Genomic DNA, 25,065 nt, shown 5'->3' with positions numbered 1-25,065 from the left:
AAAATTGGCAGTCTCTTGCAAGTCATCAAATTTATGTACTGTCTCTATTCCCTTTTATTTCTCTTTGTAATTTAGCTATTTCTTTCCTGGGCTCATCTCATTCTTGAAACACTTGCCAGTGCAGTCAATAGTGTCCACCACACACAACTAATGATTTTCCCCGCATTTTCTCCTAGATCTACAAGGTTACTTGGCACACGGAGCCTTCCAAGTTGTGGTAGCTGTCAGTTTAACCAAATGTTTTGTCACTGCAAAACGTAGCATCTCACCTTTCCAGCATTTGGTATCAGTTTCCTTGACTATTGACTCTTATGCCAATGCCACCAAGTTTAGGATTTTGTTAGAGCAGCATCCCATGTCCATTACCAATTTTGGTACTGGTCAGGGGAAATAATGCTAGGTGCTGTGTTACATCAAGGTGACTGATAAATAGGTCTTGCTAAGTACCTTATACGTAGTGAGGTGCTTATTAATATTATTGGAAAATACAGTATTAGGTGTATATATGCAAATCAGTTGTTTGAACATATTTGTATTTAATCTTTCGCAATTAAGGAAACCAACACTTAAAGAAATTAAGTAACACATTAGAGATGTGTTACTGGAATCTGGAACAGATTGATCCAGATATATCTGGAATGGTTGATCCAGGTGTATGACACCACCTGTGCTTGTGCCTCTGGACGTCTCCTCAGTAGAAGCCAGAGCGAAAAATATGCTCCACCTTGTTCTTTGCTTTTATAGCATAGGAAATCTGAAACCTGACCGTTTCCCTGTAGTTTCTGATCCTTTTTCTCTTTGCACTATTTCAGAGGTATTACCCTCTGTCCATAGCATAATAATAGTTACTTAAGATGACTCAAAAACACAGTGGAAAATAATCTGTAGTTTTTGAAACAATGAACGAGGTCTTTGTCTCAAAATTTATTTATGTAAGCTTACACAGTGAGCTTACTTAATGGATTGTGCCTGTGTCAACATTTCTATTCTCCACTGAATGGTTTATTTGTTTAATGAATGTTTTCTGTATTCATTTAGGGAATTTTATTATACCATAACCATTCATTAAATCTGGCGGAGGTAACGTTGTCGTATGCTTAATCTCTGTACAACCTTTGACATATTAACCTTCCCTATGGGAACATATATGCAAACCAAAATTGTCAAAACTGTTGGTTGACCTGAGCCTACACAATACTTTATTCATCCAGTAAATATTTATTAAGCACTTACCATCTATCAGGCGCTGAGCAAGACATGCTTTAAGATAGACTATAAATATTTTTTAAATCACCATTTTCAGTTGACCACATTTTACGTTTGCTGAAATGTCGATTCACAAATGTGTGTGTGTGTTGAGAGAGAGAGAGAGAGAGAGAGAGAGAGAGAGAGAGATTAATGGCAGTTTAGTAAGGGTGGTGGAAATTGTAAAAACTACTAACATTGGTTACAGACTTAATGTCAGAAGATTTCTTCAGGTACACAGAAAGACTGCAAAGCAAATTTTCTTCCCTGAGGTTATGATTTGCATACAGAATGAAGGTTAAAATAAGACCAATGTAAATAACATCATTTTAGATATTTTCCCCTCTTAGTAAAACATAATGTACACTAATTTAAATTTTCAAACAGAAACATTAGGGAGGAATTGTATGGAAATAATTGTATCAGCAAAAGTGATGTTTAAACACAATTTCACTAGCATTACTGTTCCATAAGTAGGAACCTAAACTTTCCTATGTGCTTTTTGCTTCCAGTGAAGTGATACCACTTGGTCTTAAGGCATCACTTTAAAAGGCAAAAGCCACTTGAAGGAATACGGTGAGAAGAGCGATGCATAAAAGAGAGAAACAGAACTGTTTAGATATCTGAAACCCTTGCTTTTCATTTGCCTCAGCCTGAGTTTTGCAGAAGGACGTCACCCACTCCCACTGATTCCTAACAAGAGTATATATTAAGCTCTTTGAAATGTGAGTGTTATGGGAAGGATCACAGCTGCTTTAAATTATAGAAGTTGGCAAGTGCCGGGGAGGAGAGGGAGGTTTTTTAAACTGAGAAAGACAGTTGCAAAACTTTGCACAGCAGCATGAACTCCAAGCTTCAAAAGCATTCTCACGCGCAGACGGGCACTTTATTTTTCATCAAGTTTTTTTTGTGTTGTTTTGAAGCTGCTTTGAATGATAAACACATATTTCTGCTGTAAACTTTTTTAATGGTTTCTAAACTCATGGGACAACCAAAGCAAGAAACCCTCATGATTTGGGGCAAGGTTTGATGTCAGCAATGCCTAGAAAAGGTAAGCTTCTATTTTCACTGCAGTTTTTTTCCCTTCTATTTGGCCTTTGTCAACAATATTTACTGGAAAGACTTAAGACACCTACTTGTAGAGAAATGGGGAACTTGTAGAAAGTATGTCAACAAATGATAAGTCAGAGGTTGGAAAACCTCAGCTGTAGTGTTTTCTACTTTCTATTCCGCTTGTCGCAGGAACAGCTGTGAACTATTTTTGACTGTATGAAAAATGGCATTTCTCTCAGAAAGTATGTGCAGATCTTCAAAATCTCCAATCTGATGCGCCTAGCATTCACCTGTGTGGTGATGGGCTCATTTATTGCAAAGGTCAGATTACCTGTGTTTTCTTATCCCATGATATGCAGCTCAACTTCCGGAGCTATGATCTTTCTATTAACTCAGAAATCTTTCCCGTGGAAGATTTTAACATCCTTCCAGAAGGTCTCTGAAGTGTGCTTACTCTGACTTCTTATAAACTTGTTTTGCAGCCTATGTTTTTTAAAAGTTAAATAAATCGTTTGACTTTTCCTTTGGAGTGACATGAGAGGACTGTTATAGATATTGTGTCCTGGGCAGAGTGAAAAAGTTCAATTCAAAATCTGTGAAGTTTTCGTTGACTGGCAATGCTCTCATCTGAATAGGGTGGCTGTGTCTTCTTGATTGTGCCTCAGAAACAGGTAGGGAGCAGAGAGCCTAAGACAGTCCTGGTTTTTCTATGCATGGGTCATAGGAGAAGCATCCTGTGGTTTTAGGTAGAGGGGCAAGTAACTGTCTGCTGTGTCGTTATTATTTCCTTGAGAAAGTCTCTGTTATCAGTGTTGTCATCTTTCTTTCCAAAGCAGAATTCCAGGTGCAAAAAACTAGATATCCACAGAGATCTGCAAATCCCCCCAGCAGGGTGCGATTTTAGCAGAGCTCACATTCATTCTTCACGCACACACATGTACTCAGAAAACCCTGTAGGTTTGCTGGAGCTTGAGTGGTTTGGGACATCTAAGCAACCTCAGTCTGTGAAACCCACTGCTGCAGAAACTCTAGCAACAAGCCAGTTAGGCCTGGGTGAGGAAGTGAGATGCTGCCCCGAAGACGTGGCTCTTGGGGTGCAAAGGGCTCTACCTGCTTTGCTGTACCAGCTGTTGATCTGTTTCTGGACTGTTTTTCCTTGTGTGTCAAATTCTGATGACATAAAGTGGATTACAGCGACGTCCCCTGCCTTCTGTGATCTCAGGGAAAGGAGAGAAATTCAGATCAGAGAGAAGGGCGTGATTGTAGAAAACTGAGAAGGCAGTTCCATCAACTCATGGCAAGGTCGCAGGGAGAAAGGATTACTTCCTTTCTCCATCCGCATTTGTGAATGGAGGAAGTGAGGGACCCCGCCTGTGGCTTCACTGTCTTGCTCCTTTCCAGACCCTCTCTGTTCTCCCTCTCTCCCTCCTGTTCTGTCCAAGCCAGCCATGCAACCTCAAGAAAGGGAACGGTGGGTTGGACAGACAAGATGATTAGCATCTCCTCCTTCTCGTCCTCTTGGCCATTCCCAGGCCAGTTGGGGAAGCCCCCACCCTATTTGGAGGGGGATCTCCAGGACCCCACCCTGTGACCTCATCGCAGGCAGCCGGAGAGCTGGGATGGCCAGGGGTTGCGTGGCGCCTGAGTGCACCCTGGGGATGGGTGCGGCCACGAAATGTGCAGTGTGGCGTGAGGTGACTGCCAGGGATGGAGCGTGCACTTCCCATCTTGGGCTCCCATGGCAGCTGGCAGCATTTCTAGAAGCCAGATCCTCCAGGCCCCACCTCTGGGCCCGAGGAGGCCCCAAAGAGGACAAAAACAAAAAAGGAGGGAGGGAGACGCAAGAGGGAGGAGATATGGGGACATATGTGTATGTATAACTGATTCACTTTGTTATAAAGCAGAAACTAACACACCATTGTAAAGCAATTATACTCCAATAAAGATGTTAAAAAAAAAAAAAAGGCAATTAGAGTTTCTAATGAAGCCCCAAGCCAGCTGACTCATCTGAGGCGCAGTCACTGGGGGGCTTTGTGATGAAACCTGGACAGAGCCCTGGAAAGGACAGGTCAGGGTTGTACCGAAAAGGACACAGATGATCAGCCCATTGTGACCTAATCGTGCCTTCTCACCTCAGAGAGGCTGAGAGAAAGGCAACATCTGTGAGGGACAAGAGAGGAGAGTATTAACTAATGAGCTGCCAGGGAGTGCAGAAGCCACACTGTCTGAACCTGTAAAGAGTTTCAACCAGATTTAGCCCAGGTTGCCAGCTACAGCCTCACACCCCAAGTCTGTAGATCAGGACCTGAGAAGCCCCAGACTCCGGAATCAACCCCTAGGGCGCCTGGGAAAAAGACACCATCGCAATTCAATAAACCTTAATTGTGTGTCTACTCAGTACCAGAACCTTTATCAAGGCTCTTTGAACTTGACCCTTGACAGACCAAATGGTAACAGCCTGGAAAGTTCATGGCAAACACAAAGAGGGGCTTTGCAAATCAGCCTGCTGAAATCAAAGACAGCATCTAGTTGCATTTGAACTAGACCTTGGAGGAGGTGTAAAATATCATGGGAGAGACAAAAGGGTCAAGAGCATCCAGGCAGAAGCCAGGGGACAAAGGCACAGAGATGTAAAGGTCATGGCTGCTTCCCTGTGGATGTTGAGGTGCTATTTCCCCAAGTGCATTTCAAGGAATACCAGCTTCATGGGTTATTAATAAGAAGATAACCAAAAGTATTTCCTGGGCAGGCAAATTTGTGAAAGTGAAAAACTATACACCACAGAGGACCAGAATTCAGGCTCTCGGGTCACAAACATCTGACTTCAGATCCCTGCTCCACCCCTTAACTGCCATGTGAACTTGGACCCGTTCAATCATCAGTTTCTTCACCTGTTACGTGAGGATCATTATATACATTCTTATGGGGGCACTTTGAGGATTTAATTAGAGAATTCATGAAAAGGGCCTACGATCAACGTGTCTGGCATATAAGAGCTCCATGAATTTTAGTTATTCTTACTAGCTATTAGATGCTTGTTTCTTTACTGCAGGAATTCTCACATGTTTTAGTTCCTTAACATGTCCTCTGTCTCTCCATGGGGGGGTCATTAGACTCTAATGTTTCCAACATGTTAGAATATGAAACGACTTCTTTTCCCCGAAGGGTATCATACAAACCATGCGACTCGGAATGCATGCTGGGAAATGATTGGGTTGGCCCAGTGAGTTGAGGCTATACGGCCTTCAAGCCAATGACGTTTCCCGAGATTTACTTGAAATTTATCAATCTCCACCAGTCACTTCACGAATTGTCTTCCATATTTCTATGAAACCAAAGCCCCCAAACTCGGATTCTCCTGTCAAAGGAAATTGACTTTTTTCTTAAAACTATTGTCAATTTTTAGAAGGAAGAGAAAAGTAACAGCAAAGCAAATTCTTGTCCTTCTTGGCTTTCACACCCAAAAGGCCAACCTCTGCCTATGGTTTGAGGGCCTGTGTATAGAGGGCAAAGCAAGGGCAAAAGGTAGGATAAAACATGATCCCACCTCAAGGAGCCATCAATTGAGTGGAGAAAATAAAATGTGTGCTCTTATGTCTAAAATGCAAAATTAGGTTTACAAGGAAGGCTATAAGAGGGGTTCAAAGTGAATGGGAATTCAGAGAAAAGGAGACCTTGGGTCCCTGGAATAATCAGAGTAATAGGTAACATTTTTTGACATATACCAAGTGTAAGGAATTGTGCTAAGTACTTTACAATGTGATAACCCATGTGTCCTTTATAAGGTTACAAGGTGGGTGTTGACTTGCCCATTTCACAGATGAACAAACTGAGCCCTAGAGAAAAGCTGTAACCTGCCAGAAGTCTTCCAGGAAGTAAAGGGCAGAGTATGGTCTCAAACTCAAGTCCATGTGATGCTCTGTATCCCTTACCCAGGAATGACTCTTCAGAGGAGATAATGTGTCACTTGGCCTTGAAGAATGGATAAGGATTAATGGGAGGGGAATTTCAGGCAGTGAAAAGAATATCAACAAAAGTATGAAAGAGACCAATGTGGGGAGTAGCAGGAAAGCCTCCCTGGTAGAACAAAGGGTGTGCATAGAAAGAAGAGGGAAATGAGCTCAAAAGACTTGGTTGGATCTTAAAAGTTTTCACCACAAGAACAAAAATTTATAAGTACGTTTGGTGATGGATGTTAACTAGACTTATTGTGGTGATTATTTCACAATATATACAATTACTGAATCATTATGTTGTACACCTGAAGCTAATATAATGTTATATGTCAATTGTATCTTAATTTAAAAATAGAAAAAAAATTAAGAAAATTCTAAAAAAGAAATGTAAGAAAATGCATTAAGCTAGAAAATGTTGGAAAATAGAGTTATATTGTTATAGAAATGTATAATGAATAAAAAGTTATGTTATTTTCTGGAAAAATTAAAAAAAAGACTTGGTTAAAAAAAGAAAAAAAAACGTGGCTGGAATCAGATCCTAGAAAGCCTTGAATGCCAAACCACAAAGTTTGGATATTTTTAATGGAGGAATCATTAAAACTTTGTAAAGAAAGTAACAAGAATGTAACTCCCTGGTGGTTCATTAGAATAATAATTTAAGATGATTAATCGGTCTGTACAGCAGGGGCAGAGACTAAACCTCCAGTTAGGAAGAGATGTTTGTCCAGGTGGGAGATGGCAGTAGTTGGTGCCACAGCAGCTAAGGGATGAAGATGCTCATTGGACCCAGTCTCCTAAACCTGCTACACCAAAGCCTTGACTGTCATAGTGGTCTTTCAAAACAACAACCTTGAGGCCTCACTAAATCCAGATTTAACCCTTAAGATGACAGGGGGTGGGAATGGAAGGTCCAAGAGGAGCTGGTTGACCTCTGAGAGCCTTCTCAGCTTTCAATCTCCGTGGAGATAAACTCTAAGCACTTTTATGGAAATCACTAACCATACAGTTCCCTATTCCATCACCAGTTTCCAGACTTCATATCAAGCAGGCATATTTCCTAAAGAACTTCAGAGTCTGCAAAATTTTTATGAGTTTACAACTATGGCAATTACATAACAGTGGTAGCAGCACACAGTGATTGGGGGAGAGTGTATTTTAGTATATCCCTTCAGGGGAAATTTTTATCCATCCTCTTGGCTGTCTGCCTTTTGCAAAATTCAGCTGTCTACCTCTTGTGACTGAAAACTCTTCCTGCAGCGCGATACCACATCAGGATCTTGTGGTGCTTTGAATGACAGTGATTCATGCAGGGCTCATATGACTTCCACCAGTTCCCACATAGGGTGAGTTTCAGAGAGTAGGAATGAATTCATCTTTAGATTTTCCAGTGCCTTACAATTATAGTAGGTGTGAATCAATCTACAGACACAGGTCTGCAAGAAATTTCATATTTCTCCATTTTATTTAATACAACTTAAATTTGATTCTAAGAGTTAATGGCAGCAGAAACTTTTACTTTCAGAAATGATCAGGCTCCTACTCCCACAGATACCGATACCGGCAAGGTCTTCCTTCAGTCAGCTATGCCCACTTTTATAAGTTGCCTGTCCTTTTGATGTCTGTGAATTGTGCTCTCCAGCCCTGCTTGGGAACTGTCAGTCACTGTCCAGCCAGGAACCTGGGGTCTGAGCAATCCTAGTCTGAGGTCTGGTCACAAAGAGTGAGCGTTTCCACTTCTCACAGATCCACAATATCTGACCCCAGTCCCTCCAGGTCTGGGGAAATCTCCCATCAAAGGCCCTGCATTCTCCCCTTTCCCACCATATACTCTTGGGCTTGGACTTTCAGAAAAGAAAGGAAAAAGTATTATTTTCAAGAAACTTCTGCTTTCTGCTCTGCCTATACAACCTTGAAACAAGGAAGTACAAAAAGCCGGGCAACATTCTTGGGATAAGTTGGGAGTGGAGAACACACACAAATAAATATTTCCCTAAGTTATTTTGTTGCATACCCAATAGGTATTCAATAATGGTCAGTGGAATGCATGTCCCAATAATTGATGAAATGGCTTCTCCGAAGTTGCTCAGTTTGCCACAAGAGTTTAGTAGAGGCTTTTTATTAAGAACCTACTATGTGCCAGTACTTTACATGTACTTACTACGTGTCCCCATTTTTCAGGTGAGAGAGGTGAGTCACTTATCCAATGTCCTATGAGCACTAAGGGATGGAGCAGGTATTTAAAGTTGTTCCCATCTCTAAAACCCAAACATTTTCCACCCTGCTACATGGAGTCCTGGAAAGGATTCCTTATTCTCTACCAGAGCTCTGTTCTTAACTAATTCTTCAGTAGACATTTCCAATTAACATTTTTTAAATTTATTTAATTGAAGTTGATATACAATGTTGTGTTAATTTCTGCTGCAGAGCAAAGCGATTCAGTTATACATATACATATATATATATACATTTTTTCATATTCTTTTCCATTATGGTTTATCACAGGATATTGAGTATAGTTCCCTGTGCTGTATAATAGGACCGTGTTGTTTATCCATCCGATATATAATACGTTGCATCTGCTAATCCCAAACTTCCAACCCATCCCTCCCACCCTCCTCCCCCTTGGCAACCACAAGGCTGTTTTCTATAACATTTGTTTTAAATAGAGATTTTTCCCACCATGAACATAGTGTGATTCTGTTTGACATACTGATAATCTCATGGAATGGCTTTTTACCCCATCTCATCACTCATCTGCAAGGCAGCAGAGAGGGAGACTTAATCCCATTTGAAAGATTAGAGCAAGGTAATGTGACTTGTCAAAGGCCACAGAGCTAGAAGGAAGCTCAAAGTCGAACATGCATTTGTCTCTCTCTGCCTCTAAGTCAAGGGAAAGAAGTTAGTCCTAATCAATCAAAAGCTAATTACAAACCAGTATTAAATATTTACACTTTTAGTGCCTTCTTATACTACCAATAACAGAAAACCATAGCTGATGTCATTGCTTTAAAACTCATCCTGCCAGATGTACACTAATGATATTTGAGAGCTGTCATTAAAACTTTAGCTGGTGGCCTTGCCACCTCAAAGCAGCTTATTCTCTTAAACTGGTAAGTGCTTGTTTCAGTTTCTTTCTTACATCATTAATTCTTTTAGAAAAGACTTCTTAGGAGTAATTTTGACCCCTGGCCACTCTAAAATCTAATTTAACATCAGTAGAATCTCAGTTTAGGGATTCTTTGAATTACCAACCCATTTTATCACAGGTGTTCATATCAGTTCCTCAGATCATTAGCATCCCCTCTTTTCTTTCACAATAAAGACCATATTCCTTGGCATTGTCATGGGGAGCTTTGAAAATCTGTCTCTTACCCACCTTCCTCACTCCCTGCACCCCTACTGCTCCCCTCCATATATCCATATACCCATTGCACCAAATACCACAGACTAGGTGGTTTAAACAACAGAAATTTATTTTCTCACAGTTCTGGAAGCTAGAAGTTTAAGACCAAGGTGTCATAGGTTTGATCCCTTCTGAGGCTTCTCTCCTTGACTTGCAGATGGCTGCCTTCTCACTGTGTCCTCACGTGGTTTCTCCACTGTGCAGAGCATCCCTGGTATCTCTCTGTGTGTCCCAATTTCCTCTTCTTATAAGGATACCAGTCAGATTGGATTAAGAACCATCCTCAGGGTCTCATTTGAACTTCATCACCCCTTTAAAAGTTGGTATCTCCAAATAGTCCCATGGTGAGGTACTTCAACATGTGACTTTTGGGGAAGCCCAATTCAGTCCAGAACAACCCAAAAGCTATGCACAGTGAAGTCTTCACAGTTTCTCATGCATCCCTTTTCTCCATATGACATAGGTCTAAAGTATTGAGTCTATTCCCTTGCCTTTGTATAAATTATGTTGAGCCATATACAACTGCTGAACTTCAACCATTCTATTACCAACAAAAAAATGGCAATTTAATATAATTCCGATATAATTTAGAGACTTAAAAACTCTCATTTCTTGAAAACAATTTATGTGTGGTGTCCTTATAATATTACAGAAATTGTTGGTCATCCTCCTGTTTGTCCTCGAGTCTGAGATAAAATGGTCTCCAAAAGGCTTTGAGAATTTATCCACACTACAGACCCTACCTCTAGCTTCAACACCAGCCATAGCCAAAAGCTCATACTTAATAAAGCAGCCTCTTCCATTAAAATACCACTGGTCACCAGAAAGTTCTTTCTTATGCCAGAATCTGGCTCTTTTTTAATGGTTCTCTCCTGGTCCTTGTTCTGCTTTTATCAGTAGCAAGAAGTCCACCTCTTTCCTCTGGCTTCTTAAATATTTAAAGACCATCACCACCTCCCTTCCTAACTCTCTCTAGGGTATCCCTGGACTTGCAGGGAGGAATTTCCCCAGACACTATGTGGTTCACCAAAAATACTCATGCCTCCTTTGAAATGACGTCTATACCTGAACACCGGATACCAGATGAGTTTCACACCTAGTGCTAGCTCCATATCTATTTCCTGGGATGGGTAACAGCTACGCAGAGCCCTGCATTGAAAAAAAAATCTGAACCCAATCTAAGGTTAGCAGGAAAGAACGTAGAGTTTGATTAGTGATGCCTTAGGGAGAAGCAGATACTCTCCAGAGCTGCACTAACTACTACTCTGGATACTGTCTAACAGCCTAGGGCACAGGGGAGCTATTACTGTCTGTGATCTAAATACTCTATTTTCCTTAATGCTAAATTTGCATCAGCTTTGCTAGTCAGCCAATCTCATAAAAACGACAACAACAACAACTAAGACACTCAGATTATTCTTTAACTTAGTTACAGCAAAGCCTATTTTCATCCGTGCTGTGGTGCTGCTTTTCTTCCTAGTTTACTAAAAAAATGAAGAATCTGGAATCGTGATCTCCTTGTGTGGCAGTTTCAGTCCTAACCCTTCCTGGATGTGTGATTGTGGGCAAATTATTTGAATGCTCTGAACCTCTGTTCGTCACTGAAAATGAGAACAATATGTACCTGCTCCAGTGGGCCCACTGGTATCATAAATAAGATATTATGTGAGAAAAATTTGTAAGTCAGAAGGTGAAATACAAATACTAGTTAATGTTAGGAGCCTGCTGGTTTTGGCTGGCCAGCTAATTTTTTACCTCAGCCTCTTTGTCTTAGGGGATTTCTTCTCACTGGACAAACTGACATCTAGTAGGGGATTAGAAACAAAAGTACAAGCAAGAGGAATGGACACACACTAGATACTCAATGAATGGACTTGCACATGAATGTAAACTGGTCAAGGGAAAGAATTTTGGCCAAGATGAAAGTGTTCCCACCATGTTTTCAAAGCAAAATGATGAGTGAAATCCAGAGTGCCTCTCCCTGGTTGTTTTGATTATTCAAGGCCAAAGATGTTTGGTTTGGGATGATTTGTGCTTTCCATTTGCTTACACAAATCTACATTGCTGACCTAATGCTTTTGCCTGCGAAAGAAAATATACCCATTTCTCTGGCTGTTGTCAGCAACACATTAGCGTAGCTCTGCACCATATGCTGCATCGGGGCGACAATCCTAAATCTACAGGACAAAGCTGCTGTGCATGAATGAATAAGCATGTGGCAGAGACCCAGGAGGCCTGAAACCACACGCTCCACCTAACATGGGCAGTCACCACCTGCTCCAGTGGGGGGTGTCCAGGTGCAATGTGACCCTATGGTGCCAGATCTTCAGATTTTTCAAGAAAATCCACATATCTGGATTTTTATGTGACACGTTCCAATTTTAAAAACACTTGCTGTGTTTCTGACCTATAGAAATGACAATGTCATATGGTTCAACCTAATATAATCTAGAGACATAAAAACTGTTCCCATTTTCCTGCTATGTGGGAAACCACAGGAGCCCTCACCCTTCAAAAAAATTTCTTTTTTTTTTGCACACACACACACTATTAATAACAATAGCTAACAGAGAGCTCTTCCTACACAGAGGTATACATCTAGATAAACCCTCATTTAAACCTCCCAACACAGCTGTAAGGTTGGTACTATGTTTAATCCTATTTTACAAATGAGACCCAAAGCCCCACCATCAGTTTTTAGTGACACATATGTACGTGAATACATGATCCCCTTGCCAACAGAGCCGGAGTCCTTCTGTCTCTTGAATTTCAGGAAGAAAAGTAAAATGTATTTTACTGCCCATGTGCCCAGAGGTGGTCAAGTTGGGGTGAACAGTGAGTCTCCTGGCCGCTTCTGCTAACTTTAAATCTCCATATGCCTTGTGTTAGTCCACTAAGGCTGCCATAACAGGATAATACCACAGGCTGGGGGCTTAAACAACAGAAATTTATTTCCTTGTGGTTCTGGAGGATGGAATTCCAAGATCAAGGTGCCAGCAGGGTTGGTTTCCAGCCAAAACTTTCTTTCTGGCTTGCAGATGGCCGGCTTCTCTCTATGTCTTCACATGTCAGACAGAGAGAGAGAGAGAGAGAGAGAGAGAGAGAGAGATCTGGTGTGGTATCTCTTCCTCTTCTCATTTTTTTATTTTATTTTATTTTTTCTAATATCTCTATTGGAGTATAATTGCTTTACCATGGTATGTTAGTTGGTGCTGTATAACAAAGTGAATCAGCAATATGTATACGTATATCCCCATATCTCCTCCCTCTTGCATCTCCCTCCTACCCTTCCTATCCCACCCCTCTAGGTGGACACAAAGCACCGAGCTGATCTCCCTGTGCTATGTGGCTGCTTCCCACTAGCGATTGATTTTACCTTTGGTAGTGCATATATGTCCATGCCACTCTCCCAATTTGTCCCAGCTTACACTTCCCCATCCGCGTGTCCTCAACTCCATTCTCTATGTCTGCATCGTTATTCCTGTCCTGCCCCTAGGTTCTTCAGAACCATTTTTTTTTAGATTCCATATATATGTGTTAGCATATGGTATTTGTTTTTCTCTTTCTGGCTTACTTTACTCTGTATGACAGACTCTAGGTCCATCCACACCACAAATAACTCAATTTTGGTTCTTTTTATGGCTGAGTAATATTCCACTGTGTATATGTGCCACATCTTCTTTATCCATTCATCTGTCAATAGGCACTTAGGTTGCTTCCATGTCCTGGCTATTGTAAATAGAGCTGCAATTAACATTTTGGTACATGACTCTTTTTGAATTATGGTTTTCTCAGGGTATATGCCCAGTAGTGGGATTGCTGGGTCATATGGTAGTTCTATTTTACTTTTTTAAGAACCTCCATACTGTCCTCCATAGTGGCTGTATCAATTTACATTCCCACCAACAGTGCAAGAGGGTTCCCTTTTCTCCACACCTCTCCAGCATTTATTGTTTGTAGATTTTTTGGTGATGGGCATTCTGACTGGTGTGAGGTGATAACTCATTATAATTTTGATTTGCATTTCTCTAATGATTAGTGATGTTGAGCATTCTTTCATGTGTTTGTTGCCAATCTGTGTATCTTCTTTGGTGAAATGCCTATTTAGGTCTTCTTCCCATTTTTTAATTGGGTTGTTTGTTTTTTTGATATTGAGCTGCATGAGCTGCTTGTAAAATTTGGAGATTAATCCTTTGTCAGTTGCTTCATTTGTGAACATTTTCTCCCATTCTGAGGGTTGTCTTTTGATCTTGTTTATGGTTTCCTTTGCTGTGCAAAAGCTTTTAAGTTGCATTAGGTCCCAATTGTTTATTTTTGTTTACATTTCTATTTCTCTAGGAGGTGGGTCAAAAAGGATCTTGCTGTGATTTATGTCATAGAGTGCTCTGCCTATGTTTTGCCCTAAGAGTTTACACTGTCTGGCCTTACATGTAGGTCTTTAATCCATATTGAGTTTATTTTTGTGTATGGTGTTACAGTGTGTTCTAATTTCATTCTTTTACTTGTAGCTGTCCAGTTTTCCCAACACCACTTATTGAAGAGGCTGTCTTTTCTCCGTTGTATATTCCTGGCTCCTTTATCAAAGATAAGGTGACCATATGTGCATGGGGTTATCTCTGGGCTTTCTATCATGTTCCATTGATCTATATTTCTGTTTTTGTGCCAGTACCATACTGTCTTGATTACTGTAGCTTTGTACTATAGTCTGAAGTCCAGGAGCCTGATTCCTCCAGCTCCATTTTTCTTTCTCAAGGTTGCTTGGGCTATTCGGGGTCTTTTGTGTTTCTATACAAATTGTGAAATTTTTTGTTCTAGTGCTGTGAAATATGCCACTGGTGGCTTAAATAGGGATTGAATTGAATCTGTAGATTGCATTGGGTAGTATAGTCATTTTCACAATGTTGATTCTTCCAATCCGGGAACATGATATATCTCTCCATCTGTTTGTATCATCTATAATTTCTTTCATCAGTGTCTTATAGTTTTCTGCATACAGGTCTTTTGTCTCCTTAGGTAGGTTTATTCCTAGGTATTTTATTCTTTTTATTGCAGTGGTATAAGGGATTGTTTCCTTAATTTCTCTTTCAGATATTTCATCATTTGTGTATAGGAATGCAAGAGATTTCTATGTATTAATTTTGTATCCTGCTACTTTACCAAATTCATTGATTAGCTCTAGTAGTTTTCTGGTAGCATCCTTAGGATTCTCTATGTATATATCATGTCATCTGCAAACAGTGACACTTTTACTTCTTTTCCAATTTGGATTCTTTTTATTTCTTTTTCTTCTCTGATTGCTGTGGCTAAAACTGACAAAACTATGTTGAATAATAGTGGTGATAGTGGGCACCCTTTTCTTGTTCCTGATCTTAGTGGAAATGGTTTCAGTTTTTCACCATTGAGAATGATGTAGGCTGTGGGTTTGTCATATATGTCCTTTATTACGTTGAGGTAAGTTTCCTCTATGCCTACATTCTGGAGGATTTTTATCATAAATCAGTGTTGAATTTTGTCAAAAGCTTTTTCTGCATCTATTGAGATGATCATATGTTTTTTCTCCTTCAGTTTGTTAATATGGTGTATCACATTGATTGATTTGCGTATATTGAAGAATCCTTGCATTCCTGGGATAAACCCCACTTGATCATGGTGTATGATCCTTTTAATGTGCTGTTGGATTCTCTTTGCTAGTATTTTGTTGAGGATTTTTGCATCTATGTTCATCAGTGATATTGGCCTGTAGTTTTCTTTTTTTGTGACATCTTTGTCTGGTTTTGGTATCAGGGTGATATTGGTCTCATAGAATGAGTTTGGGAGTGTTCCTCCCTCTGCTATATTTTGAAAGATTTTGAGAAGGATAAGTGTTAGCTCTTCTCTAAATGTTTGATAGACTTCACCTGTGAAGCCATCTGGTCCTGGGCTTTTGTTTGTTGGAAGATTTTTAATCACTGTCTCAATATCAGTGTTTGTGAATGGACAGTTTATATTTTCTATTTCTTCCATGTTCAGTCCCAGAAGGTTGTGCTTTTCTAAGAATTTGCCCATTTCTTCCAGGTTGTCCATTTTATTGGCATACAGTTACCTGTGGTAATCTACCATGATCCTCTGTAGTTCTGCAGTGTTGGTTGTTACTTCTCCTATTCATTTCTCATTCTATTGATTTGAGTCTACTCCCTTTTTTCTTGATGAGTCTGGCTAATGGTTTATCAAGTTTGTTTATCTTCTCAAAGAACCAGCTTTAATTTTATTGATCTTTGCTATTGTTTCCTTCATTTTTTTAACATTTATTTCTGATCTGATCTTTATGATTTCCTTCCTTCTGCTAATTTTGGGGTTTTTTGGTTCTTCTTTCTCAAATTGCTTTAGGTGTAAGGTTAGGTTGTTTATTTGAGATGTTTCTTGTTTCTTGAGGTAGCATTGTATTGCTATAAACTTCCCTCTTACAACTGCTTTTGCCACATCCCATAGGTTTTGGATCATCGTGTTTTTATTGTCATTTCTTTCTAGTTATTTTTTGATTTCCTCTTTGATTTCTTCAGTGATCTCTTGGTTATTAAGTAGTGTATTGTTTAGCCTCCATGTGTTTGTATTTTTTACAGTTTTTTTTCCTGTAATTGATATCTAGTCTCAGAGCGCTGTGGTTGGAAAAGATATCTGATACGATTTCAATTTCTTAAACTTACCAAGGCTTCATTTGTGACCCAAGATAAGATCTATCCTGGAGCATGTTCCATGAGCACTTGAGAAGAAGGTGTATTCTGTTGTGTTTGGACGGAATGTCCTATAAATATCAATTAAGTTCACCTTCTTTAATGTATCATTTAAAGCTTGTGTTTCCTTATTTATTTTCATTTTGGATGATCTGTCCATTGCTGCTAGTGGGGTGTTAAAGTCCCCTACTATGATTGTGTTACTGTCGATTTTCTCTTTTATGGCTGTTAGCATTTGCCTTATGTGTTGAGGTGCTCCTATGTTGGTTGCATAAATATTTACAATTGTTATATCTTCCTCTTTGTTTGATCCCTTGATCATTACGTAATGTTCTTCTTTGTTTTTTAAGTCTTTATTTTAAAGTCTATTTTGTCTGTTATGAGAATTGCACTCCAGCTTTCTTTTGATTTCCATTTGCATGAATATCTTTTTCCATCCCCTCACTTTCAGTCTTTATGTGTCCCTAGGTCTGAAGTGGGTCTCTTGTAGACAGCATATGTACAGGTCTTGTTATTGTGTCCATTAAGCCAGTCTATGTCTTTTGGTTGGAACATTTCATCCATTTACATTTAAGGTAATTATCGATATGTATGTTCCTATTACCATTTTCTTAATTGTTATGGGTTTGTTTTTGTAGGTCCTTTTCTTCTCTTGTGTTTCCCACTTAGAGAAGGTCCTTTAGCATTCGTTGTAGAGCTGGTTTTGTAGTGCTGAATTCTCTTAGCTTTTGCTTGTCTATAAAGGTTTTAATTTCTCCGTTGAATCTGAATAGGGTCCTTCCCGGGTAGAGTAATCTTGGTTGTAGGTTTTCCCCTTTCATCACTTTAAATATGTCCTGCCACTCCCTTCTGGCTTGCAGAGTTTCTGCTGAAAGAACAGCTCTTAACCTTATGGGGATTCCCTTGTATGTTATTTGTTGTTTTTCCCTTGCTGCTTTTAATATTTTTTCTTTGTATTTAATTTTGGTAGTTTGATTAATATGTGTCTTGGCATGTTTCTCCTTGGATTTAGCCTGTATGGGACTCTCTGTTCTTCCTGGACTTGATTAACTATTTCCTTTCCCATATTAGGGAAGTTTTCAACTATAATCTCTTCAAATATTTTCTCAGTCCCTTCCTTTTTCTCTTCTTCTTCTGAGACCCCTATAATTCGAATGTTGGTGTGTTTAATGTTGTCCCAGAAGTCTCTGAATCTGTCCTCTATTCTTTTCATTCTTTTTTCTTTATTCTGTTCTGCAACAGTTATTTCCACTATTTTATTTTCCAGGTCATTTATCCGTTCTTCTCCCTCAGTTATTCTGCTCTTGGTTCCTTCTAGAGAATTTTTAATTTCTTTTATTGTGTTGTTCATCATTGTTTGTTTGCTCTTTAGTTCTTCTAGGTCCTTGTTAAACGTTTCTTGTATTTTCTCCTTTTTATTTCCAGGATTTTGGATCATCTTTACTATCATTACTCTGAATTCTTTTTCAGGTAGACTGCCTGTTTTCTCTTCATTTGTTTGATCTGGTGGGTTTTCACCTTGCTCCTTCATCTGCTGTGTGTTTCTCTGTCTTCTCATTTTGCTTAACTTACAGTGTTTGGGGTCTCCTTTTCACAGGCTTCAGGTTTTAGTTCCCATTGTTTTTTTTGTCTGCCCCCAGTGGGTACGGTTGACTCAGTGTGTTGTTTAGGCTTCCTGGTGGAGGGGACTGGTGCCTGTGCTCTGGTGGATGAGGCTGGATCTTGTCTTTCTGGTGGGCAGGGCAGCATCTGGTGTTGTGTTTTTGTGATGTCTGTGACCTTATTATGATTTTAGACAGCCTCTCTGCTAATGGGTGGGTTTGTGTTTCTTTCTAGCAGGACAGGAACACAATCTCTTCCTCTTCTTTTAAGGACACACATCCTGTTGGATCAGGGCTCCACCCTCATGACCTCATTTAAACTTAATTACCTCCTTAAAGGTCCTACCTCCAAATATAATCACATTGAGGATTGGGGCTTCGACTTCTGCATTTGGGGGGTGGGGACACAATTACGTCCTTCTCACCCAACCTCTTCTACAGATAATCAGCCTCTCCTGTCTTTTTCTCTTTTCCACCCTTACCCTTAGACTTCTTCTCACCCAGCCCACGACATTCAGCCATTTTCCTCTTTCTACCCTATTCTTTGTGTCCTTCAGTTCATTATTCTACACAGCTTCTCTTTTCTCACTTTCTGTAAGCTCCTTTTCATGTATTCTCCTCCTCTCTCTTCCTCTACTTTCTCAGCCTTTCTCTTTCATCTCAACCATCACCTTCTCCAAAGTCCTCTCCCCTCTCTTCATTTTCCTCTTGTCCTCTTCTTCACAACAACCCCAAAGTCTAAATTCTATTTTTTGTTTGTTCATCTTTACACCTCATACCCTGTAGCATGTACACTCCAATAACTGGAGTGCCCCAAGCAGTGCCTGGTACATAGTACAAACCTCATAAGTGTCAGAATGCCCGTTTTACACAGGATTTGAGGCAAGTTAAAAGAAATGTGCAAAATGAAGCAGCTTAAGTGGAAGTTAAAAAGTCAAAGCCCTGATGCAAAAGGGAAACAAAATATGTGAACCACAAGACCCAATTTGGTTACTGTGATTGAGCGTGAAATTTCACTTCCTGGCAGCCAAACGCAGAGTCCTTTCAGACTTAAAGTGACCCATGTATTCTCTGGTGTGCTGGGGTAAAGTACAGGAGGATAAGAAATGAATTCCTTTCCTCTTGCCCTGACCCAGGCACCTGTTTTCTCCATATCTCAGCTTTCTTTTCAACAGTTCATTAATCTCTCACTGGCTATCCAGTGCTGTATTGTATTAAAAGCTCACTCAAATCCTATTTAGAATATTGTTTTGTGTAGTAAAGAATGCAGATCTTATAATGAAGGCAATTTGTAGTTGAAGGCATTGCTAGGAGGTTGCTAAAGGAAATCCACAGTATTGTCAGTGTCGTGTCAAATCCAGAACTCACAAAGCAGAGCCAGCAATATTTTATTTGTAGACAATCAACTGGAATGTATAAATTATTACTGGCAGATTATTATAATTCTGAATCCCTAACACAAATAAAAGGAAACCCAGAGCATCTTGATAAGAAGTTTTTGTTTTTGTTTTTTTCTGGAAGTCAGTAGAACAGCAGTTGTATGTGTTTATATTAGTCTCAAGATACTTAATTTGCTGAGCTTAGTATTTCAGAAAAAAAATTGTATGTATTATATTTGTGGGAATCAAAAATAATGGTTTGAGATTTTTATCAAATATGGAGAGTGGTTATGTATGAAAAAAAAAGTTTACTGAATGTGGGTTCAAGCAACAGCTGTGAAGTTCATGGGAGAAAAATATCAGATAAAGGGAAGAAGGAAAGGAGGGGAGAAGGAAGGAGGAAGGAAATGTTCCTCTGAATTTTTTTCTACTTTCCCCTACAGATACTCAGTTTCCTCATCTTCCCTTACATTGTACTATTCCCTCTTTTCTGTCACTGTCACCTTCCCTCTGAAGCCTGCAGAGAAACCTGTATCTCCACCTCAGACTACTCCCTCTCCGTGAAAACCTAGTCCTTTATTTTCAACACTTTCTCCTGAACATAGAAATGTAACCATCATCACAGGTTTTCTGTATTGTTACTGACTCAGCCATTATCCCAAAATATGCCTAAGGCTATCACTGTTATACTAGACTCTGGACACCACATGCCAATAGGGCCATTGTCAAGCTGAAGTAGAGGTAGCTTGTGTGACCAGAAGATGAGAAGTAATAAAACCAAAGCACACAAACAAGGATTGCAAGGTCCTCCCCTGGAGATGGGAAAACTAATGGGAGATGTGAGTATGATTTCAGGTATTTGAATATCTCCCTCAAGTAGGACTTTGGAAGCAATTCTCCAAGATTTGGCATCAATTACTTAGGATTCTAATACAGAGAGGATTTGACCTGAGTTAAAAATCACAGTTTTGTCATTTTTCTAGGCTTGTGTCCTTGCGGAACTAACTCTGCCCACCTCCATTTCTTTGATGTAAAAAATGAGGATAATAATATCCATCTCATTGAGGTTGTTATGAGGATATACCATGGTGCTCAATCAGTCATAGCTAAGATTAATATTCCTGGTACTTCTGTTGAAATACAATAGAAGAGAAAGCATTAGATACACAGAGTTATTGTTTGGATCATAAAGCATAAGATTTTCTTTCCTTCCTTCCTTTCCTCATTCTTTCCCCATCGTATCCAGCCATACCTTGAACCTGCATTTGGTAAGCTTTCTGATTAACCACAAGTGGCAGATTCCCTTTAGCAACACTATAGCAAAAACTCTAACTATAAATTGCCTTAATGCAACACTTGCCTCCTTTATTACAGAAAAACACACTCTAAGAACAGAATTTGAGGAAGACCCCAAAAGAAATTCAGAAGATGTGAAACAGAGCTTTGCAATATTATATAAATAAAAGAGAAAGAGAGTCTTAGCTGTGGTTCTCAACCCTAGCTGCACCTTAATCATCAACAAGGGAGCTTTGAAAAAACCTAAAGCCCAGTTTGCACCCCAGACCATTACTTCAGAATCCCTGATGCTGGGATCCAGGCGTAAATAATTTTTAAAGCCCCCCAGGTGATTCTAATATACAGCCAAGGTTGAGAACTGCTGTTCTAGAGAAAGTTACTAGCCAATGGTGTGGAAAGCTGCAGAGTTGACAAGGCTGGATGTGTACACACTGGTGTGAGCACATCGATAATGTTCTAAACTCTAGAGAGACTTTTCAGGAGAGCGGTGGGAACAGAAATCAGGCTTGAAAGGAAGGAGTGAGTGGCTAGGAAGAGTCTACAGCAGGCGTAGCTTAATCCTTCAGCAAATATGGTGGAACCCAGAAGGGAAGAGTGAGGAAGACAGCGTGAGGAGTTAGCAAAAGCAAAACAAGTTATTTCTAGAATATGGGAGACCTAAGCATATTTGAACCAAAGCTGAGTCTACCATGTCTTGTACACTTCCAAATTAAATTTGGGGAAATAGTGAAAAAGTGTTTGCACTGATCAAATAAATTTCATCTTGACGATTTCAGATACATCACAGGCTCTTGACCAATTATGCCCTCTGCTTTATGTCTCACCACTCCTTTCATTTTAACTGCCATTTGTTCCATTTTCTGCTGTGTGTCAAATATGTCACTTGATGGCCGCTCTTAATCCTCACAAAATCCTGTAAAGTGGCTGCCTCCCACTTTACAGATGAGGAAACTTTTCAGATGAGGAAATTAGATTCAGAGAGGCCCCGTGGTTTGTCCAGAGTCAATAAGTGACAAAACCAAGATTCGAACTTGAGTCTCTATGACCCCAAAGCCCACAGTCTTTTTACCCTGCTCCCGTGCCTCCAGATAAAGCACAAATTCAATCCTTGGAGAGTTGCGTGCTTCCTTCGAAATCTGCAAAATGACAAAAACTATGCCGTGAAAGGTGGTGTCCTGGCTCCAGGACCTCTGGATGAAATGAATGAAAAAGTGAAAATGTATCAGAGGCTGCAGAAGGGCTTGAGCAAGGTACAAAGCATTTCAGAGAGAGGTGGGCATGAGGTCTGTCATCATTGACACAGATGCCCAGGAAGATAGCGGAGGGGCAGCCAGAATTGAGGTTGCCCACAGCAGACACTAACCTGAAAACGCTCCATGCGCAAGTGCAGCGGGGTTTGGACAGCAATGGTCATTCTCAACATCGTTCCTCTCTGCCATCTGCCCATGCCTTCCACCTTCCCTGGACTTATCATCCTTGCTGACTTCTGCCTGCCAAATCATCCAACTTGTGCCAGCTCATTTGACCATCTTCTTTTGCTCAAACTGAATCTCCACGTCCCTTGATTACCCCTGAAAACTGATCAGTATCCATTTGCAAGCAATATTTTCCTCCTAGTATGTCCAGGTATATAGGGTCCAGAGGGCTGTTTGATTTCTGGGATATTAGCTTAGAAGAGAATGAAATTTAATAAAAAAGTATGAGTTCCAAATAGCTGCATCATCTGTGTCAAGGAGATGATTTCCATTTGGGCTGCCACCCGTAGATATTATTATCAGTTATCCCTTATACTCAGATGGGGGAGTGAGCAAAACATTATTTTTCCTTCCAATCAAAAGGCCTGGAAATTGCTGATGCAATGTCCACATGAAAGAGCCAGAGATATTTTGTGTTGCCTTTTTAAAACATATTTTAATATTATATTTTAAAAAGAAACTGGCCAGCAAGTTCATTCCAGAACAAGTTTTAGACTCTTTGAGAATCAAGTTGGGTAAGAACATAACAGAGGCTGTTTAGTTGGAACAGAAAAATTGCCAACATGCCCATAAAAGGAAGGATAGGCTGAACATTTTCTTTTGGCTCTTATTTTCAGATTTTCTTCAAAAATTAGTCTAATAAAAATTCAAGAGAAGCCATGCAATACACCTATGAAATACAAACACTTCAGGTAGAGCTTGTATCTCAGACCAAAATCAGTCCAGGGAACATGTGGTAATTTGGACAAGATTCCTGTCTGTGATGTCCCAGATTGATTACAAGATTCATCAGAAGGAAAGCTGGGGCATTTGCTAAGTGCCAATTTTGTGTCTGGCATGTGCCTTACACATGCCAGACACCATAATGGATGAACATTATCTCATTCAGTCCTCCCAGTTACCCCTTCAGAATGGTATTAGTCCCATTTACCAAGAAAGAAAAAGAAGTAGAAAGTGTGGCAAGTGTGTGGATAAGATATGAGTTGAAGCATAGATTGAGACTACTGTTTATCCAAACTGTGTTTGAATCAGTGAATGAATGAAACTTAGAAGGTAACAAAAAAGAAATATATTATATACTGAGTTGATAAGCCTTGTACTCATTTCAACACTTGGAAACTGGAAGCCAATGTTTTGTGTGAGTCTAAAGCGTCAGTCAAGGGACATCCCAATATTCGTGGATCTCCATGAAGAAGCACCACCATCTCCTCCTCCTCCACAGCAGTTTTTGTTGTCAGCTAGTTAAGTGAACTTAATCCTCATCACAATGCACTTTCCAACTAGGGAAAATGAGAATAAGAAGTCTTAAACATCAAAAGAGAGAAGTTGGACTGGGTCTTGAAAGGATACAGACCCACACACCCAGTGGAGAACAGAAAAAATGATTTGCAGATGGAGTCCTTGGTGAAGGCCAAGTATCCCTGTTTGATCAGAGAAGAATGTTCCGGAAGGAAAACAGTAAGATGAAAGCTAGATAAGGGTTGGAGAAAGTTCAAGCCATGAAGGACACAGAATACAAGAGAGGTAATTTTGACTTTATTTTCAAGGAACTGGGAACGCATCAAAGGCTTTTGAGTGAGGGAGACAAGAAGGAAACAGAGTTTTAGAAGGATTAAGCTGGCCATGGTTCGGAAGAGGGACTGGAAGTGGGGAGACCAGCTGGGGGACTTCCTCAGAAGAATTCCATGACACTCAAGGCCATGGCTGTCGGGAGGCTGTGCATGCCATTTTGGCTGTGCTGTGTGCTGTTTGGATGAGACAGGCATCTGTAGGTTGTTTGTGCCCTGTCCAATGGGCTCCCATGGAATGGCCTAATTCCTGTGGCCTTTGATGTGGAAATGTCATCCTGACAGTGAGCGAATTCCAGGAACTCTTCCAGCGAGAACACCTACTGAAGAAGGGGGCCCCCACTACCAGGATGTTGACCTTAGGAAGCAAGGAGATGGTGATGAGAAGCAAGCTGCTTGGGGAAAAAAATGTGCTTGACTCTTAGAGAATTGTTTCCAATGCCCTAGAACACAAATTTAAACTACGGCCTCAAAGCAGGAATGGCAGAACATGAAGGGCTCACTTGAACTTCACACTTAAAGAACAATTTTCCATAGAGACATTGTTGCCTCACCCCACCCCTGCTCTGCACCGCTGGATCCTCGCTTTTATCAGAGCAATCTCCAGAGTCCATTGCATTAGGAACATCCTAACCAGACCTTGCTTTTCGTGGGTAGTGGGTCTGTGCATAATTCAAGAAGACGGTGTAGAAGAGGCTGGAGAAATAAGATTGCATCTCAGCTCACTTAGACATCTGATCTTGGGCAAATTCCTTCAGCTGCAGAATAGTCATAAAAGCATGAGGATGAGATGAAATAATATACATGACAGCATTATATTCAAAGTAAGGGGCTGACTACAGAGGTCAGCATGATCATAAATCAATGCCTCCAGAGCCAGGCAGGAAATGCAAATGAACGCAATGGGCTGAGTGAAGACCTGAAAACCAGAGCTTCCATGCTCTGGTACCAGTTTCTCGGACACCCTCAATTTACTTCCCAATGTTTAAATAATAGCAACTAATTCAGATCACCTATAAAACCCCAAACAAAGCAGTGGATCAAATTCAGCTGTCAGTTTGCAGACATGGACTGGCTGCTTGAAAACTGTTACACTCAAACCCCAGTTCTGCCACTTTCTAGCTGTGTGTGTTAGACGCGTCTCACACCTTCTCTAAAGCTTATTTTTCTCATCAAAGAAATGTGGATAAGAAGGGCAATGTAGAGAGCAGTGCTGGAGATTAACTGAGATTAGGTGCCCCGGAGCTCAGCAATCTGGAGGTTGGAACTGGGGGATGGAAGCCCCGTGCTCTGCCAGATATTAACCCTTTAGTTACTAGTCTGCAGAGAAATCTGCTGGGTGGGAGATTGGCACAACAGCTTTCACCAAAGTCCTTCAT

The 25,065-nt window shown here is 40.3% G+C and overlaps 1 protein-coding gene across 2 annotated transcripts in view; it reads left to right on the top strand.

The window, feature by feature from the left end:
* Positions 1 to 1,911: 1,911 nt before the first annotated feature.
* The window catches only part of C1QTNF7 (C1q and TNF related 7), a 136,286-nt gene continuing 113,132 nt past the window's right edge, over positions 1,912 to 25,065 (top strand). The window contains exons 1-2 of one of the 2 annotated variants that reach the window (XM_029234550.1): positions 1,912 to 1,970; positions 2,169 to 2,296. In XM_029234550.1, the coding sequence (XP_029090383.1) occupies positions 2,275 to 2,296 (22 nt within the window). In that variant the 5' untranslated portion in view covers positions 1,912 to 1,970; positions 2,169 to 2,274. Of the gene's footprint in view, positions 2,297 to 25,065 lie in introns of both variants that reach the window. The other variant, XM_029234549.1, reaches the window with a different exon arrangement.

The sequence above is a fragment of the Monodon monoceros genome, unplaced genomic scaffold, assembly GCF_005190385.1.
Source record: "Monodon monoceros isolate NGI ecotype Baffin Bay Population unplaced genomic scaffold, NGI_Narwhal_1 Super_Scaffold_20, whole genome shotgun sequence".
NCBI lineage: Eukaryota > Metazoa > Chordata > Mammalia > Artiodactyla > Monodontidae > Monodon > Monodon monoceros.
This window is presented reverse-complemented; position numbering and strand designations above follow the sequence as displayed.